We start from the raw sequence: 19,820 nt of genomic DNA on the forward strand, positions 1-19,820 counted from the left end.
GGTGTTGGACTCCAGAAGTCCCTCCCAACCCCAGCCATTCCGTGGTTCTGTGATTACAGTGGGCTTGAACCGACACCCCTCACACCCCGCCAAATCCCTGGGGGCATGGAAGCCTTAAAACCCCAGTGGTGCAGCCCCGGAGTCCCTGTACGCTCCAGTAAGGAGGGACACAGCCCTTCCATCCACCCCGACACCATCCTCTCTCTATTGGAATCAACAGCTGGAGAAGGTGATCCAGTAGAATCCAGTGCATTTATTTCTTGCAATAACTGAATGAGTGTTTTTTCAGCTTTGGATTTTAACACATACAAATTAATGTTTGCAAGTTTAATAACAATCAGTACTAGAAGCAAATCATCGTATAAAGCTCATAGAAAAAAAAAAAGCCAAATCCATCACTTCTTGGTTTTCCTGGAAAAAAAAAAACCAAACCAAAAAACCAAGCATTCCAAATGAAGGCCTCGTGGAAGCAAGCATACCCCTGCCAGAGAAAATTAGGAACAAGTCAGAATCAACTATCAGCGTAGGCAGCTGAAATACAAGAATTCACTCTTTCTAAAAGCAGCTAATTTAACTAGAGACAAAGAGTTTACAGGGCCTAATTAGCTGGGGAGTTTGCCAGAAACCCAATTCCATGTCCAGGAGCACATTCAGAGTCTGATCCGAAGTCTGGGCTAAGGAATAAAGGTGCTGATGAACCACCCACTGCTCTGCAAACCTCCTGTAACCATCAACTGTTCCAGTGCAAAATCAGAGTGAGTCCAGAGCAGGCATGAACACTAAAACACAGGCAATGGAAGACTCCACCTTGGGCTCTCCCCTTCCCTCCCTGCAGTCCCAGCTCCTGCAATCCCCAGGGAAATGGAAGAGCAATGTGAACATCAGACTCCAGGTGTTGCTGTCGCTGTCCTTCAAAGGAAGGTTGACTCACCCTGGACATTAAAAATGGAGAAGCAGGTTATGGCTGTTCCTATAGGGCTAGTTAAACTACCAAAACTTCTAAATACAATCAATAACGGCAAACACTGCTGAGCTGAGCGAGTCCTTTGCTACCTCTGTGTTCTGACCTGCTGCCCTGCCCAAACCTCTCCAGGAGTTACCAAGAGCGCTGTGGGATTCGCTTGCTTCAGTTTGGATTCAGAACATACAAAGTTGACAACTTAAAGCTTTATTGTACTTTGCAATAATATAAACAAGTGCTGAAATTCAGTCAATGTCCATTTCTGGAAGCTTCTTCTCGGTGGCTGTGGGGGCAGTGCCCTGCTCGGAGGCCTGGGCCCCGCTCCTGGCGTCTCCCTGCCCGTCCACTGGTCCGTTGGGTTCTGTCGGCTTCTGCTCCTCCTTCGGCAGTTCCACCTTGGGTTTGGGTTTGCTGACTATGGGATTACAAATACTTGCCAATTCCTACAAAACACAGAAATAAAACACTATTAGAAATGTTTTTACCTTCCCACAGTTGTACTTTAACTTTTGACAGCACCAGTGGGATATTCAAGCTGAGGGTTGATGTTCCCCAATATATTTGAGATTCTTACCTCAGTGTTTTCTGAGCACAAAAACGTAGACCAGTAAGCAGAAAAATTCATGGAAATACAGCGATTTATGTAGAAAAACTTACTTTAGTTTTAGCCTGGATGTCTTTCGCTTTTATAACTGGGTCCAAAGTAAGACTTCTCTTGTTCTGCAGATTAAGGTTATTGTTCATCCACTCCATGGCTTCATTTGCATTCTTCTCCACCTTTGCCATGTCGGCTTCATCGAGGTGCTCGTACTGTTCATCCTGAAACAGCCAAAGCAGGAGCAGCTCTGTGAATGGTTTGAGCACAAACTGCACCCTTATTTCTTCAGACTTTTAGCTTCAAAATATTAAAGACCATTGAGCCAGGAGGCTGTTCTGGTTAGCAGAGGAACTGAGCTGATCACCCACAGCTCTGTAACCAGAGACCTGAAGTTCTACTGCTGCTGGTGTTCTCCCTCTAAGAGGAAATCAACACCTAATTAAAAAAAAGAAGAGACTCAGGCTTGCAAGCCAACATCCACTTATGAAAAAACTATCTAACACTCATAAGCTCGCCAGGAAGTTGCACCAGCTTTTTGTCTGAAGCAGCTTACTAGAATTCAGGCAAGATCTGTACCATTTCCTTACATTTTACAGAAATTAAGTGTGGAAATACCTTTGCTTTGAATGCATGAACAGCTTTCATGTACTGTTGGATTTGCTTCCCCAGCTCCTCAAACGCTTTTGGTCTTTCCTCCGATTCTTGGAATCTTGCCTGAATAGGTTGACCCAGAGTCTGAAACAAAGCACAAAAGGTATCAAAATCCATGGAGCATTACTATGGGATCCTGCAAGGTTTGACAGGCTACACCAATGTTTCTAAACTCCTTGGAACTCTTGACTCTTCTCTACAGTTACAGGGAAGACTGAGCCTCCCTCAACCCTGTGTTGTTACAAGTCTGTTGAGAGCTGCTCCTTGCATAATTAAAAAGCAAACCAAGCAGTTTGTCACCAGTGCTCACCTCCAAACCAGCAGATCCGACAGCTCCTCACTGCAACAAAGTTCTCCAGCTTCAGTAAATTCCCATGGGAATGTAAGAACCACTTACCTTCAATTCTGTCAACTTATCAATGTATATTTGTTTGGGCTGGTCTTCACCATCTTCATAAAGCCAATTTTCTGTATCTTCCAGCTTCAGTGTGAAGCTGTTCCGATCCTGAAGCAACCCACACAAAATAGATGGTGAGATAATTTATTAGATGACAGATGACACTAAATGATACTTGGAACCTTTCTGGAAGAGTTATATTTTTAGAACCCAAAGAACTCTCTCTGAAACTCTTCATCCTAAAGAAACAAAATATTCTTCTGTATGGCTTTGTGGTGAAGACCAGGCTCAAGGAAGAACCATCTGTGACACTGACAGTTTAGATCAATACTGTCACATGGAAGGCTTTTTTTTTCCCCTTCCCATTTTCATCATCACTATATGAGCAAGTCTGAGAACAGAGTGAAAGATAAGCTTAGCTTATCTTTAGCTAAGATGCCATAAATGTCACCTGACATGTCCCAGTTTGGGCTCTGATGTGGGTATTGGGCTCTGCAGACACCTGGCTGGCAAGGCTCCACTGTAATCAATGGAGATCCAGTCAGGAGTCCAGTGATTCATCCTGCTGGAATTATATTAATTACACACCCAGCTCCTTCAGTACAACAGGGAAAGCTGATTAATAATGCCAAGAGGTTTTTAGGCAATCAGTCCAGATACAAATGCCCACATTTAGTCAGACTAATCCCACCTATTATGTTCCTGGGTAGGGCTGCTCTGTCTTAATTTTTTTAAACTATCCTAAATACTGACAAAGAGCCAAAATAGAACAGGTTGTCCTAAAACGATTGTGCAAGGGCTCCTAGTCTGGAAACACACCCTGATCCCATCTTAATTGCTGCAACTGTTTTGGAAGAGAACCAGCGGTTTGTGCCTGAGCCCCATTTAGCAGATTATCTTCAGAGCCAGAAAGGTTACAAGTTATTTCTTCAAATTTAAAGTCTGAATATATAAGTAAGCACAGTGTGTGATACAGGTCAAAAGTTATTAACTACAACTGCTCATTGTAACACAACATATCAAAGGACAATCCAGCAGCAGTTACTCACATCTTCACCAACGAATTTCTCATAAACACTGCAGAGTTTGTCTCTCATTTCATACACATACTCTTCCACTGCATTCTTGGCATCATTCCTCTCCTTCTCCAGCTTGTCCTGCATTATCATCTTACCCTGTGAACAAGTTGTCAAATTAGTTGGCTAAAAAGCTAATTATTTAATATTTATTGTCAGGACACCTTGTGAGAAAAGGCTTAAGTTTGAAAAAGATTTTGCAATATTGTATTGTACTCTTCTAACACAGTACATGAATAAAAATCAATTTGAGTTTTGGTGCAATATCCAAAACAGAACCCAACAATCTTGCTCCAGCTGAGAAACCTTCACCTGATGGGCCACCTGCACCTTGTAACTGCAGGTTTCCTGCAGAACAGCTCTTCAGTGAGAGTTGCACCATCACTGAACAGGAGGAATGTATTCTGCCTCCATGGGACAGTGTTGTTCACATCAGAATTTTAACTGCATGTTTTATCCCTTTTCTTGATCAGCCTTAACCTTGTTTAACGAACACCAACATTTCTGGAGACCAACTAGTAACATTTTTAGCTTGGTCAAGTAAGAGTTTACCTCATTCTCAATGAATAAGTTGAGCATATCCTTCCCTATCTGCCACACCAACTGGTTCTCAATGGGAAGGTCCACTGTGGTCGTCTTCACTTTGGCCTTCTTGGCTTGAGGTGGTTGATCCACCTTCTTGTCTTTTGAGTCAGCCTGACAAGTCTGCAATGAAAAAAATATACTCACAGTAAAAACATCATCAGGCAGTTCAAGGCGACCAGTCAAGACTTATATTCAAAAAACTGTGACTGAGTTAGTGCACCTCAGCATCAGAACTAAACACTCCCTATCATTCTGACACCTCAGCTGCTGAAGTCTGAGATAATTAATGCAACCACTGACCTTTTCTGGGCACACTGTCTGCATTCATGGGTCATGGTGCCCATAGTATAACACTTCTCTAGTTTTTAAATTATTGAAAACTAGATGATTAGTTCTTCTATGAACAGGAGAGTTCCCTCATTTTATCAGTACCAGGTCACCTGACAGGTCTGCAGTTATCAGTGCCATTTATGTTCTTTCTAAAGCTCTAATCACAATAGACTACCAGTGCACTGAAATAAAAGTTCAGCTTCCAGAACTATGACAAAGGCAGCAGATATGCTCACACTCTGCATATTCTCAGGAATCTCATGAAAATAAAGTCTCAAATGCTCACATTACCTCCATTTCTTCAGACTCTGCCTTATTTTCAGGTTGGGTCTGCTGTTGCTCTTCAGCTTTTTGTTGCTCCTCATCTACTTGCATCTTCTGAAATTCAGAGATACAATTTCAGACATTAAACAAATGCACATCATTGTTTCAGTTCCTAGGGTGATCACTTCACTTACACCTCTAATGCTCTTTTGGGCAAAAGAAACAGACTGAAAACTGAAGTAGAGTCTTAAGGCATAAATGACAAGCTCCCAGTCTTTGTTTAGGCAAGCAACATCTCCATGATTAACAGTTTCATTCACGCCTCACAGTCCTGATTTAAAGAGATTTGTCACTGGTGTAACATGCTACAATTAGTGCTTAATCTCATACTTTAGTTGCTGGACATGTCTACTAAATTATTACACAAGTCTCAGACCCTTCCCAGAACTTAGCCAGTTGTGTTTCACCAAGATTTTAAGGAGCTAAGAGCAACGAAGTCTGTTACCTCTTCCTCCTTTGCGTGCTGATCTGTCTCCATAGGCTCTTCGTTCTCATCAGATTTATGAACCTCCACTAAAGATGCGCTCGAAACACTGAAGATGCCATGGATATTTACTCTGACTTTGACTTTCACTTTGGAACTGGATCCATCTGTTTGAGGAGTGACCTTCTGAACCAAGAAGTGAGCTAAACAATCCCAGAGAGAAAAAAGCCAAACAGATTAGATAAACATAAGTGCTAAAGGCAAAGTAAAACCTGCCTGTTGCTGACGCAGCTCACTGCGATGCGCTCAGGGGATATCAAATCCTACTCAAGTCAGACAATCCAGTTTTTACTCAGCAATGCTGGGACACACAGCTTTTAGGGATTCTCTAAGGTGTGCTGCAAAAGCTGGTGTTACTTGTAACACAGCAAAAGACTGAACAACTCTCAGTGTTCCCCTTTCAGGTTTGCTCCAATATTAGGATGCTCTTCTTGTCCATAAACTTCATGTTACTTCACTTATTTTACTGTAGATCCATTTGGAAACCTGTCCCTACAGAATTTGTAGTAGGATGCACTTCCAGATTATATAATTAGATAGAAAAGTCCTGAAACATGGATAAGATTATGAATAAAGCTGAAAGCCACAGAATGGTCCTAACCTATAGCACTATCTGGGTAAGGCAGGTCCTTGGGGGAACTGTAGTACGCCTCCAGAGTAAAGGGCTCCTTTCTGTAGAACGTGAGGACCTTGGAAAACGGAGCAGGATGGTTCTTGGGAAAGACCTCACAATCACTGCGAGAGAAAAAAGAGCATCTTTTCAATATGTGAGACAGTGCAGCTGGTAAGTCAACAACACGTTTCTAGATACTCATATGTTAAGGAAAAGCGTCCTTATGAAGTAACAAAAGACTGTCCTGACCTTCCAGGTCAAGTAAGACCAACAGCCATGTAGGAAGTGCCAAACTGCCACTTGACCTTGATTTTGTTTTCTACTGTCATTAACATCATAAGTATCAAAATTTGAAGTGTCAAATGGTCACTGCTCTAAGGGTATTTACTCCTACTGTGTTATTTAATCTAGTCATCACCATTTAGTTTTAAGCTGTAAATGCAAGAAGATTGAACTATTTTTACCTTAACCCTTCCTCTGCTGGGGAATTCCATCGCAAGGAAATAGGATACGGTATCAAATCTGTGATAGAAAACTCCCTCACTTTGAAAGCCGGGGATAGAATAGCACACTGCAAGAGCACAAGAGCCACATTACAAACACTCAGACTTCAGATGAACAGTAATTTAATTCAGCAAGTAGCTATTTATGCTGCTTAATATGTAGATTTACTCTGTTAAGGGAGACTAATAATGATGGACTTAGGACCTGCATAACAAGCACTGGAAGCACTAAGACCCTTTCCTTCTCAGGTAGCTGTTACAATCTGCTCACTCTGAAAATGGAAATACATAAGTTTTACTTTAGAGTCATTGTGTTTGGTTTGCTATCATTGGGCTACTGAATTTTCAGTGCCAACGTAAGAAATCAGAAATTAAATTTAATTAAAGTTACTTTTCTAGAGTGACACAGGATGAGGCATACTAGAACACAAAGTTCTCTTCTTAAGCAGATTCCAACAGCTAGTTCATATCCCTGATGGAACAGAACTGTGAGCACATATTAGAGATGATAAGAGCAAAATTCAGGTACATTCAAGAGATGGCAGCACTAGTAACTATGGAGTATTTACTACTGCTTAAGCCATTCAACAGTGACCAAGTTCAGCTTGGGACACAGATTTCCATTAGCAAGAACTTAAGCTTTGACTCCCACCCATGTCATTAAGCAATTGCCATATCTCAAGTTTATCCGTAGGGCTGTAAAAAACTAATTTGCCCTCTAACCCAGGCCCCTGAAAAGGACTCTGGAAGAGAGAACCCTGGATGAGCTTTATCAGACTCCTTGTTCCCAGACACAGCAGAAGAAAAAGACGTTTCAACAAACATCACTGATCCACTGATTTGACTCAGACAAACAGCACAGAGGAATCACTTTATGCTGCTGTTCTCATTCTGCCCTCCCAAAGCTTATTTTCATCTATTCTACATCACACAGGAAGTATATTTCATGTTACTTGTAGACTCTGGCTCAAATATTTATGGATTTCAATAAAAATACAACTAAAACAAACCACTTTTTACCTGCAGTGCACAACCTCGTGCCACAGCTTCATCTGCATTCAAAGTCGTACTGACTTCTTTGCCAAAAAATTTACTGATCTTCTCTTTTACAGCAGGGATTCTTGTGGTACCACCAACTATCTCTACGGCATAAATATCCTCCTTCTTTAACTCTAGGAAGGAGTCAGACAATGGTTTTTATAGATTAAATGTTTCTGTTTCACATGAACAAACTATAAGTTTTATTAGACCAACCATTACTTTAAGTATGTTTTCTAAGTTTCTAAGCAGTAAGAATACCAGATCTTAGCTCGTGTGAAAGTTTTTTAAAACTTTTAACTACTAAGCAAGAAACTGTTGTTTGTGCTAAATCCATCTGCCCCACACCCAAAGGAAGCCCGTGCTCTGGCTGTCTCTGTTCTGCATGCACAACACAAGGCACACACACTTACTGGCCTGCTCCAGGACACTGCGAAGGGGCGGCTCGACTCTTGCAAGGAGTCCGTCACACATCTCTAAAAATTTGCTTCTGTTGGAAGAAGCCATAAAACAAAGCTGTAACACACCATAAGCAATGCTGCAAACACATCAGGGTGCAAAACTGAAGGAATGCCACTTGAACTGTGTACTGCAGATTTTTCTCTCCCCCAACCCCAGTTTTATACTTTAGTATATTCTCCCACACCAAGTTGGTTCCAATAATCCAGGCACCTTTGCAACATTCGCAGCCCTCCCTCCTAACTCAAGGCCACTGACCAGTCTCTAAACATTTCCATTTTGAGCAGCATTCCTGCACATGCTGTTCGTTGATTTCCCACCTCTCTTCAGTTCCAAGAGCTACTTAGTACCAAGTTTCTTTCTTGACTGAAGGGCACTCTGAAGCTCGCCCCTGTAAAGGTTCAAACGTTACCTGTTCATCATTCCAGAGACATCTATGTCGTTCATGAAGCACTCGATGTTCATGGGCAGATCAGAGGCGTTGGCACTCATCAGTTTTTTCAGCTTCTCACACTCCTGGTACAGCCTCAGCAGCGCCCGGATCTTGGACTTTATGTCTAGTTTATATTTCTTTCCGAATTCTTCGCAAAAGTATTCAACTAACACCTGATCAAACTTCCTGCCTCCAAGAGTTGTATCAAACGCTGTAGCAAGAACCTTAAAGAAATGGAACCCTTCAGTAATAGTATAATGAGCCATTACTCAGTGAAACCAATTAGCAGCTAACATCAAAGCATTGCTTTGTTTCAAATATAGTTCAACTCTAAAGCAAAGCAAGGATCACAACATTGCTATCTCAAATGCTAAACAGCAGCCCTGGTTCCCCGGGCCTCCCACCACTCTTGGAATGAGGTGACAATTGCTTCTAAAAGAAATTTAGGAAGACAGCACAAGGCTTAACAACACAATCTGTTCAGTAACTACTGCTGTGAGCAGACCATCCGTTTCCAAATTCTGCTTAGCCACTGTCAGTTTGAATCATATCCCAGTTTAATATTTGATGCCTCATAAGGGTGGAACATGCTTACACCAAGCTAAAAATAAAGCAGGAGAATAAATGATATTAACTCTTGCAAATAGGTGCTTGTTTTTGACGGAGGAGTTATTTGCAAAGAACACCTGTAGCCCATCCACCTGACCTGATTCTGATCTGGGAACATACTTGGAACTTATATTTTAAGGAACAGAAATCAGTGAAGTATCACATTACCCTCAATACACCCTCAGACTGGGTTTGGTCTCTACACTGTCTGATTGCCCTGCTGCCCAGCTCTCCAATCTAGACCCAAAAGCATCCCTTTCATACGTTTAAAAAACAAATCTGAGAGAAACACAAAGTAGGTTACGTTTCCTCACTAAACAGAACTACTACAAAACTAATGTTCTCAGAACATTTCTCTGCATTTCACTGCCCCATGCTTTCAAATGTGCATCTGTTTCTCTAGCCAATCAAGAGGATTTATTGGAACTGTAAAGTTCAGAAAAGCCATTAAGAAATGTCAGTATTTGCTGGAAAACACCAATGCTTTGGCAATGTACACTCAGGAGTACATGGCCACTTCCTTAGCTTCCATGGGCAGCTTAAAGTAATTAAGAATGTTTTTACTCTTCTACATGAGGTTAAAAAAATGTCTCACACCTTATTCTAAGAATTCCTGCTTTAATGCTCGATCTTATGACTGAAATGGAGTATTTTTTTGAAAGCAGCATGCAGTTAGATATGGTAATTTCTGAATAAACCATTTAATCCAGTTTTTTTATTCTTTGCCAAAGTCTGCTGATTAAGGCATGTTTGCTTCCTCCACACACTGCTCAAAAGCTTTCTAGTTCCCTGGCCTACTTTCTCTCCAGACAAAGTGCAATTTTAAGAACATGAATTGAGCTGTCTGGACACACTTCTGTGAAGCCAGGCAGGCTTGCCTGCCACAGTCCCTGGATGTGCTGATGAATGTGCTACAGGTAATTAAAATGCATGTGTAACAGATTGTTTACTTTCAGTTTGCCTTTGTTGAATGCACAAACAGAAACTTGATATGCAGAATGCCCCATATCCACAAAAACAACGTTCCGTGGCTTCTCTTCCAAGGCAGGCAGGTCTTGCTTATAGATCCCATATGCAAGGGCAACTACAGAAATAAAAGTATAGTTAGGACATTCAGTTTTGTAATTGCTCAAGAAGTAAGTGGTACAAGGAAATACTAATGCTGTTTACTGATGTAATTCTCAAGCTACAGACATTGATCTTATTAAACAAAATTCCCAGTGCTAAAGAAACATGGAAGAACATTAAACAGTATCAGCCCTTCCTTCCGCTGCATTAAAACAGATATTCAAGAAATATCTTTAAGCCTCTGTAAAACAATGAAAAAACCAGACCAGAGGTTAAGAAAATTTATGATCAACTCATCTATTCTAAGCTTATAAAATGAACTGTAATTCCAGAGAGTAAGGATCATAGGCAGAGAAAGAGCCCTTTTATCTAATAAAACTACAACACTGAGGGAAACAAAAGAATTACCTGCAGTTGTTTCATTTATTAGTCTCAGACAGTTGAGACCAGCAATCTGTGTAGCATCCATCACAGACCTCCTTTCTGCATCTGTGTAGAAACAAGGAACCTGCAAGGTGATCAGAGTGTCAATATTAACATTTACCACAGCCAACTTTAGTAAACAGTTACAAGTTTGGACAGTGAGTTGGTAGAGCAGAGCTGAGGCATCGTTCAAATTAAGTGTTCATTTCACTTGCAACAGAGAAAAAAGAAAAAGAAATATTACATGAAGACAAAGTTACTTTTTCTGAATCTTCTTCCATTCTGTATCACAAGCTGCTCGCTTTTGGAGCAAAGAACCAGAAACAGGTAACAAATATTATTTATGCTGCTAATTAGCATAAATAAGACCATTAATGAAGTAAGTCTAGTTTTGAAGAAGAGATGTAAGATTCAGTTAAAACAGAAAAGGCAGATACCCAGATATTCAAGTTTAATGGGCAATTTAATCACATTTAATTTAATACTGCAATCATTTCAGTTTATGATAGTAAATAAGTCTTACATATTTTGTTGTATCACATACTTACAGAAACAACACAGTCAACCACAGGTTTCTTAAGCGCATTCTCAGCAGTCTCCTTTAATTTGGTAAGAAGCATTCCTGTCACCTGCTCAATAGTAAAGTTTCTTTCTTCTTCCATATACATGGCCTTCAAATAAAAATTGTGCACACACATTAGACTGCAGTAAAACCCATGCACCATCCCCATTATTAGCCTTTCATTCCCTATTAAGACTTTTCATTGAAAAGAGAACAGAAACTACAGTGAGCAGATTTAAAATAAAGAGATAAAAGGAAACTTTATCAGTTTCTTCCTCTGGCTCTTTCTCAAACATGCCAGACTTACCTTGATGCCAGTTGAGCCTGTTGGCAGCTGGACAAGTTCATAGGCAAGGCTTGCTTTTTCAGCTTGAACAAAGGGATCTGAGAATGCACGACCATGAAATCTTTTAAAACTTTGTACTGTATTCTTTGCATTTGAAATAACCTAGAGGAAAAGAAATCTTTAATACAACGTGGCAGAGGAACATCTGAATTTCAAACAGAAGACAAGAGTTTTGTTCTCATGCTTCTCTCGCCAGAATATTTTTGTCATTTGTATCTTAATAGTGTCAGGGCAGGTGCTGGGGGGCAACTTCCCTCTGGTTGCTCAGGGAACCTACAGGAATTTGAGATGTAAGATAAATGTGTGCTAAAAACTGAGCCAAGAGTCTATGAAATATTGATTACAGTAGCGCTCAATTTTCACAGTGTACGTGTAGTTCACTCTGTAGAACTGTTAGCAAAGCCTCTCTCCCATTTACCTGTTTCCTACCCCTACCTTTCTAGTGCGCTGCAGTCAGTTATTTCCCAAACATAACAAGCACATGGGTGTAAACTCCAGCTCAGGTTCATCACGTGCACACAACAATTAACACAGACACTCTCACAAAACAGCTCAAGGACCTTGGCATGAAGCTTTAAAAAGTCAGGAGAGCCCCAAGACGGTACCGTCAACTTGATTTAACCGACAAAAGGCAGATTGTCTTTTATGAACAGCAGAGATCAGCACAAACGGAGAACTGAAAAATCGTCACAGCTTGTTTCACGTAGTGCAAATAAACTGAATTCTTTCACTGACACCAGAGCAAGGCACGTACTGAAAACCACAGTAACTGAGAGAGCAGACAAGCACCGTTCCATACAGCATTTACCTGGGATTCGGCTCCAGTCAGGTGTCTATTTCCTAAGTAACCTGGGCTGGATGTTCTCTAGGTTTAGTTTCTGCAGGACATACCTCATCTCTACTGTGCTCTGTGCCAATGGATTTCGTTAAGCTAAGCAGACACTCAATTCCAGAAAAAACAGCTGTGTTTGGTTCTAGTACAGTTGTGCTGTTCTTGAATAACACGGCTGTGTCCAGTGATTTTGGTATTCTAGATAATGAATCTTCATGTACCTCTAGGCTTTTAGGCTAAGAAAACCCAATTGTTTAACTAGTCACTTCCTGTAGGAGACTTAAAAAAAATAAATCATTTTTATAGGGGTTTCACAGCAACATAAAATATGGTACAGCAGGACCTAAATATCACAAGCAAATCCAATCAGCTTAACTTCTTCTCAGCCCTTAAATCATGTTTACCTACCTACAGCAACAGAAACTCAAGCTATGGGCAAGAACACCCAAGAGGTGTAATTTAGGTTGTAATCCAACCACAGAGTCAAGAAAGCTGTATTTATTTACACTGAAGTATGTTCCTTTTCTGCCAAAATCATGCACTTAATGGAATTCTACAGAATGTAGTCACATAATTAAAAGCCAACATAATGCACAGGAACTGGAAGAAGCTAAGGCAGGGTGGAACATTACTGCTTAGCTTTAGAATTTACATTTGCAACTTAAAAAAAATTAATTAGTATTTATCAGAATTTCTTAAGAGGCACAGATTTATTTTGTACATTTCATTATGTGCAAGGATCAACCCTGAGATTTCTATCCCAGATGACAAAGCAGCAGTACATGCTGAACAGCTGAAGGAAGGTCAGCTGTTCATTAGTATGGAGACACCAGGACAGCAGCTCAGAGACATCTGTTATCTGCAGTGATAAAACCCACACTCTGCTGAGCTGATTCTTGGCCACTGACGCTGCTTTTACCCAAACCATACGCTCACCTGGCTTTTAGCTGCAGCACCAATCGAGCGATTCTTGGGGCCAAAGGATATACAGGATCTACAAGGAGAAGAAAGAGTTCAGTCAGTGATTGGTACAGCTGCACTGCACATCTTTTTGGTAAAAAGTGTTGATACTGTTTAGAATATCACTGGTCCGGTTAGAAAGTTGGTCCCTCACTGCAATATATGCATGGAGTATTCTGTGGATTCTGGAAAAATCAGGCACTCTAATTCCAGTCACAAGAGCAACGCTCCTCACTGTAGAACAGCACTAAACCCAAATTATTCATGCTCATTCAAGTTTTCCATCTAAGTACTGACTGGGCAGACAGCCTTTATCTCACTAATTACCTGTGTATCTGAGCCACCCAAAGGTAAGTTGGTTGCTAATAACACAGGAAACATTCAGAAGACAAACAGGAGGAAAATCAGATATTAAGGAAATCATTCCTACATGTCTGTTCCAGATGCTAACTAAGCTTTCCAGTTTTAAGGCAAACCCTTCAAGGGCAAGAAGGAAAAACCTGCAGAGAAAGATTGGTGTTTGAGAGTTTGATCTGTACCCACTGAAATAATGTGGATTACAGAAAGGAAAACCATGCTTTACTCCCAGTGCTTTGTGGCAGTTGCAGTTCTGCATAAAGAAATCTTCCTTTCTGGAGAAATTTCTAGGCCGATTAAGCCTCTTGATTTACATATCTAACAAACTGCAGGAGCCCAAACAAAGTGAAACTCAGCCCTCTAATCCAAGTTCCTCATACCACTGAAGTAAACTGAGGGGGGGGGGGAAACTTGCCATTAAGCAAGTAGATCTTTCCTATTCACACAACATCCTAACAGTGTAATTAAGCTGCTCTCCATGCAGCAGGTCGAGAATCTGCTTTACAGCAGGGTGATGCCATAGGGCTGCCACAAGAAACACATTCCAGCTCAGCCTGAGGTTTGGAATTGGGTGTTCTAAGCAGAAACTGTCAAAACCAGAACTGAAGACTGGGGTGATATAATTGCAGTGGATTTATATCTTCTTCCAGTTTATTAATAACATAATAAATGAAGCAAGGCCTACCCTAAGGCACATACTGCAACAGAATTAACATTTCTGAATAAATCTGTTGTTGTTTGAAACAATTATTCAAGTCAATAAAAAGTGGGAAGTTTATGCTCTGCAGACCCACAACAAGGGAACAGGAGCTGAAAACCTCAGGAGCCCTGGAGCAGGAAGCTGATTATTAATTTACTCTGGTCTCCTGAAAGGAATTAAGACATGAACACAAAGTATTGCCTTTCTCTTGGACAAAAAAAAAAAAGCTCCACACAGCTACTTCACTGCTAAATTCACAAACCAAAGGCGTTTCACCAACACAAATCCATCACTTCAGATGAGCCTTGGGGAGCCGTGCAGGGACCCAGCACAGAGGTGAGTGAAACTGGGAGGGAGGGAGGGAAGAATTTACAGACAGTCTTATTCCTCAAATCAGTTCACAGGAACCAGAGTTAACTCATTAAATACAAATTACACTATTACACAACTTCTGGAAGCTGAATAACTAACCACTGCATTACAAGTAGAAACAATCACAGCGAAGATCATCAGAGGTCTAAGGAAACAACTTCAGAAAGCTAAAAATCTCTGCTTAAACAGACCTGCAGGCACTACCTCACCCTGCCATCCACTGTCACTTCCTGGGAAGATCCCCTGTCCCCTGACAGCTCATTTCCTCTGCACTGACAATCAGCACTGACAATCAGTTTCATAAGGGTCAGTCACAATGATTTCATTTAATCCAAGTCCCTCCATCCTTATGGAAATAATTAAACTATCTTATTCTCTCCTCACTGTTTTCACTAGCTGTCTCTCTACCACTTCTCTGTACTCAAAGACAAACATGTTTTGCTCAGCTTTGGGATGTACAAGTTCAAATTTTGCAGGATTCTGGAAGAATCCAAGTACCAGAGCTGAGAGTGGATTTCATGAGAGTGTCATCCGTGCCACTGAACTCAGTACAATGCACTCAGTGGGGTTTATTTTAATAATACAGATTATTACAGTAACACATATCTGCTAAGCCTTCCCAAAGTTTGGATGCCACCATAGAAAACACAGTGTTTAACCCCGACCATGAGCCAATTCCTGGGGAAACCTGTCACAACACTTTGCATGATTTTCCCTACTCTAAAAACTGCTCAGCACTGACTTTTTGAACCAGGTTTCTGTTTCCACAGCACTTAAAATATCATTTAAAATTTCTTTTAATAGAAAGGTCTGCTTGCAGGATGGTTCTCTGTCTTCCTCAGAACAGTACCTGGAGATTAAATCCTGACAAAAATCCTCTCATTTTCATTATGCTCATTTCTTCCAATTTCAATTCAGCCTCCCATAACTGCATTATTTCCCAAGAGACACATTATGTCAGATATTTTATTTAGCTTATCTCCTTTAATGAGGGAGATTTGTGCTCATATCTCAAATACATACATATTTATCAGCAGAACTCCCTGAGAGCCAAATACCTGGATCTATTAGAGGACAGCTTTGACATTCTCTACATTAAAGTTTTCCCAGCACATCCAACTTTAAGCTTCCATATTATTGAGAACACCAAGAGATTTCCAGATACTCGAGCACACGTGCTGAATTCAAAATTTCCTTCTCCGTTTATTCATTGCTTAGAGACAAGAGCAAGCAAACAGAGTGAGGTATTGTCTAATGAGAAGCAAGGTCATTCTCTGCCTCTGGGTTTTTTGAAGTGATGTGAGGGATCTAAAAAAAAACCCCCAAACATCCAAGATGATGCTGTTGTCTCACCAAGACAGCAATTTACTTCAGTTCTTAAACAAAGCCATACTACAACACAGGGGAAGCTGCCGGAACACTCCTAAGACAGCTTTCCTGTTTCCCTCCAGGTCTGAGGCACTGGAAGCTGTTTTCCTACCTTTATTTTGCAATTCATTTGTAGAAGAGTTTTGTTCCAGTTCACTCCTTCTCGGGAAGTTTTATTAAACAGAGGCAATGCACACTCTTCTTGAGAAATCTGTGGGGAGGGCTCATTACCTGAGCAGGGTTTGAATATAGTGATCACACTGAATCGTGGAATCCCAGAATGGTTTGGGTTGGAAGGGACCTGAAAGCTCATCCAGTTCCAATCCCCTGCCATGAGCAGGGACACCTTCCACTATCCAAGGTTGCTCTAAGCCCCGTCCAACCTGGCCCTGAACTTTCCTAGCGATGGGGCAGCCACTGCTTCTCTGGGCAACCTGTGCCAGGGCCTCACCACCCTCACGGGGGAGAATTTCTTCGTATATCTAACGTAAATTTCCCTTCTGTCAGTTTGAACCCATTACTCCTTATCCCGCCACCACAGGATGCAGAGTACCCCCCCCCCCGGCTTCCCTGCAGGTCCCTTCAGACACTGGAAGGGGCTCTGAGGTCTCCACACAACCCTCTCTTCTCCAGGCTGAACAATCCCAACTCTCTCAGCCTCTCCTCTAGTGGAAGGTGTCTCTGCCCACGGCAGGGAGTGGAACTGGATGAGCTTTAAGGTCCATTCCAATCCCATAATCTTCTACGATTCTGTGATTCTACAAAAGGCAGGAAGCAGAGCGGGTTCCCTGTGTCCGCCGCGCTTTACCGCTTGTCTCTAAGCACTTTATCCCTCCGCTCCTCACGGCCCCGCCGCTTCCCTCCCTCCCCGGCCCCGCCACGCCGGGCCCCGAGGGCGCCTTCCCGCCGCCTCAGCGCGGCTCCCCGGCTTCACTCACGGCGTGCTGCGGTCGCTGTACTCGTTGGCGACGGTCTCGATGCCGCCGGCGCGGGCCACGGCCACGTAGCAGCTCTGGAAGCCCAGGTCGATGCCCACCACGGACATGGCGGCGGCGCTGAGGGGGGAGCGCGGGGCCGGCAATTCTCGAAAGATCCCGTCGGGCCGCGGCCGCGCCGGCGCTGAGGGCGGCGCAGATCTCGCGAGACCGCGGGAAGCGCGCCGGGGGCTGAGCGGGCGGGAGGGGCTCTGAGGGGGCGGAGGCGGAGGCGGGGGAGAATGTCTGAGTGTGTGGGAGGGACGCCTTTTTCCTTTCCAAGAAGTTGTTTTCTCCCAAAATATTCCAGGAATGGGAGAAAAAAGGCGATTAAGTCACAACTTGGCAGCACTGCAGAGGTTGCTGAGTTATTTCCCTCTGGGTTAGAGGCTGTTGGTGCTACAGAAAAGCCGTTTAATGAAACTTTTTTGCCCGTATGATGTAACGACCTGAGGGGTGAGGGATGGGGATGAATGGAAACAGCTCGCCATGAGATTTTATAATAGTTAAATTACAGTTTATAGAAACAGGTTTTGCAGAAAAGCACTTAAACTCCTCCTGAGCAATTATGTTTTGTGGTTCAGATGAGTGTTCAGGGCCAGGTTGGATGGGCTTGGAGCAACCTGGTTTAGTGGAAGGAATGAGATGAGCTTTCAGGTCCTTCCAACCCAAACCATTCTGGGATTCCGTGTTCTGATTTTTCCTGAATTACAGAAGAAAATCCAAGGCTGGGTTCATAGTTCTATACTTGAGAATGTGGTTAAAAGACATTGTGGTTCCACCTATGTGGTTCCAACTATGCTCCCAATAAAATTTAGCTCATGATTGCTTTATATGCAGTAGCATTTACAGTAGGCCTGTAATCAACACATAAAATTTTAATATTATTATATCTCATTGGGCCATTCTCACTGTAGTTTGGACGTGTATAGCTACATCGTGTTTTTCAGGGCAACATTTGGCCAACTAGTGCTTTGTGGGTTTGCTGGAGAAAAGTCCTTTCAGGGATCAAGGATTCCTAAAAGACGAAATAAAATTAAAAAAAAAAAAAAGAGTCCCTCAAAGTTCCAGCACATTCCATGGTCCCAGTGGTGGTGGGAGTGCGGTGAGGGGGAAATGGACACCCAGCAGTGGTGCTGCTTCCCCTGGCAGAGCAGAAGTCGGGGAGGGTTCTGCTGAGGGGAACTCTTTGGGATGAAAACACAAGGGATTGGCGGATTCATCCGAACACAGACCTAATTCTGATACTTATATCCATGGATTTGGTGAAACTGAATGCTTGGGAATGCTTTCAGTTCTGAGATAAAACACACCAAAAATACGTCAGTGTAATGTGTTATAAACAGTACGTTCGTTACCAAGTTCCCAGCACTGTATTTACATCCCCGCTCCTTGTTTTAGTGACACAGAAAACACGTGGCGGAGAAATTCAATATTCCAGGAAGGAAGGACTCTTGCCCCAGAGCCACTCTGGCAGCTGCCAGTGGGCTGGAAATTGCATCACGGTGCTAATGACAGAATGTTAATGAAGTGTTTGACCTTCGACATCCTTGAGTGCAGAGCGAGGTGCCGAGGAACAGAACCAGCCGTTGGTCCGTGTGGGAATATTGTACAACCCACAGTACCGGGAAAAGAGTTTCCTCTTGTATTTGTCACTTTCCCTTTGAAAAGGAGAGACAGGGAGCAGAGTCTGGTGTCAGAGGGGATCTGTGTCAGAGTGCCCTGATGTGACCGCTGACCCTGGGCCAGGACACGGCCCTGGGACTTTGCCAGGGCTGCTGCCTGTGGGGACCGAAAGGAGGTGGGGGAGAGGGGCCCTGCCAGCCCAAACAGACAGTTCTGGTCACCACATACAACCCCTAGCCAGGCAAAAAATAAATAAATCAACCCAAAACCTGAGGTGTCACGATGCAGTCATCTAAGTGGAACAGATTCCACAATTCTCCCTGCTCTCCTCTATTTTCTGAACGTTTTTTCTTGTAAGAAGTGAGACTTCTAATGTACAAAACATGAACAGACTGTTGTACCTATTTCTAAACAATAAGTAGGATTTGATGACAGCTGAAAGACACGCAGCTTATCTTGAACTCCTGTAATACATATTCTTTAATAAGGCTTTATCTTTTCTTCCCTGGTGAAGAGTGATTTGCAGAGAGAGAGCAACTTTGAATGGAACAGTGAAGTACCTGGTGGGGTAACTCAGCTAAGAGAAAGTATTCAAAATGTGATCATAACATGGCCCAAAACTCACGGCTATTTTTAACAGAATGAATAAGTTGCTGGTGATGTACCTGATACCATCCCTCTGCTCGGAGCTCCAAAGGGGTGTCCTGTGGCCTGGCAGGTGTTACAGATGTGTGACCCTCAAAAACCAGGGGAATAAAAAATGGGGAAAAGACTGATGTTAATTTGTATGCTAGGAGTGATTTTGTCTGTTTTTCAGAGTATCCATATTGTACTTCATTCAGTGCTTTACTCAACCTTGGTTACAGGCCTTGGTCAGTCCTGATCTCAGCCTGCAGCCCCAAGACCTTCTCAAAACTTACTCCTCTGGGGAGCTTCACATATAAATCCTTGCCTGGCACATTTCACATGATCCTTTATGATCCATAAGCAAAACAGATACATGATTTCAGTGCCTGCATACTGCAAATCCACCACCACAGTGTTTCCCATTGTTCTTCCAGAACCTCCAGCCTCAGTTTACAGTTCATTGCACCTCCAAGTCAGTCTTGCAATTCATTAACACCGGCCAAACACGACCACGAATGTGGGCTTAAAATAATCCCTGGCTGGT

The 19,820-nt window shown here is 42.4% G+C and overlaps 1 protein-coding gene across 1 annotated transcript; it reads right to left on the minus strand.

Annotated features, from left to right (window-relative positions):
- Window positions 1-233: 233 nt before the first annotated feature.
- On the minus strand, window positions 234-17,145 carry HSPA4 (heat shock protein family A (Hsp70) member 4). The gene is made up of 19 exons (XM_032703088.1): window positions 16,988-17,145; window positions 13,229-13,286; window positions 11,422-11,562; window positions 11,101-11,223; window positions 10,538-10,637; window positions 10,012-10,145; window positions 8,432-8,676; window positions 7,974-8,050; window positions 7,543-7,694; window positions 6,484-6,590; window positions 6,008-6,141; window positions 5,368-5,549; window positions 4,890-4,976; window positions 4,236-4,388; window positions 3,657-3,782; window positions 2,608-2,715; window positions 2,175-2,294; window positions 1,619-1,780; window positions 234-1,404 (listed from the first exon to the last, which is right to left on the minus strand). Exons 1-19 carry the CDS (start codon window positions 17,092-17,094, stop codon window positions 1,207-1,209), a joined length of 2,514 nt encoding a protein of 837 aa, XP_032558979.1. The 5' UTR covers window positions 17,095-17,145; the 3' UTR covers window positions 234-1,206.
- Between the last annotated feature and the right edge of the window lie 2,675 nt (window positions 17,146-19,820).

Source organism: Chiroxiphia lanceolata, chromosome 15 (genome assembly GCF_009829145.1).
Source record: "Chiroxiphia lanceolata isolate bChiLan1 chromosome 15, bChiLan1.pri, whole genome shotgun sequence".
Taxonomy (NCBI): Eukaryota; Metazoa; Chordata; class Aves; order Passeriformes; family Pipridae; genus Chiroxiphia; species Chiroxiphia lanceolata.

What these genes read in the sequence shown, in the direction of transcription:
- HSPA4 (XM_032703088.1), bottom strand. Translation starts at nt 17,094, where the DNA reads ATGTCCGTGGTGGGCATCGACCTGGGCTTCCAGAGCTGCTACGTGGCC. An exon ending in TGGTTGACTGTGTTGTTTCT is followed by an intron (nt 10,638 to 11,100) that starts GTAAGTATGTGA and finishes ATCACCTTGCAG; the next exon opens with GTTCCTTGTTTCTACACAGA. An exon ending in ACATCCAGGCTAAAACTAAA is followed by an intron (nt 1,405 to 1,618) that starts GTAAGTTTTTCT and finishes TGTGTTTTGTAG; the next exon opens with GAATTGGCAAGTATTTGTAA.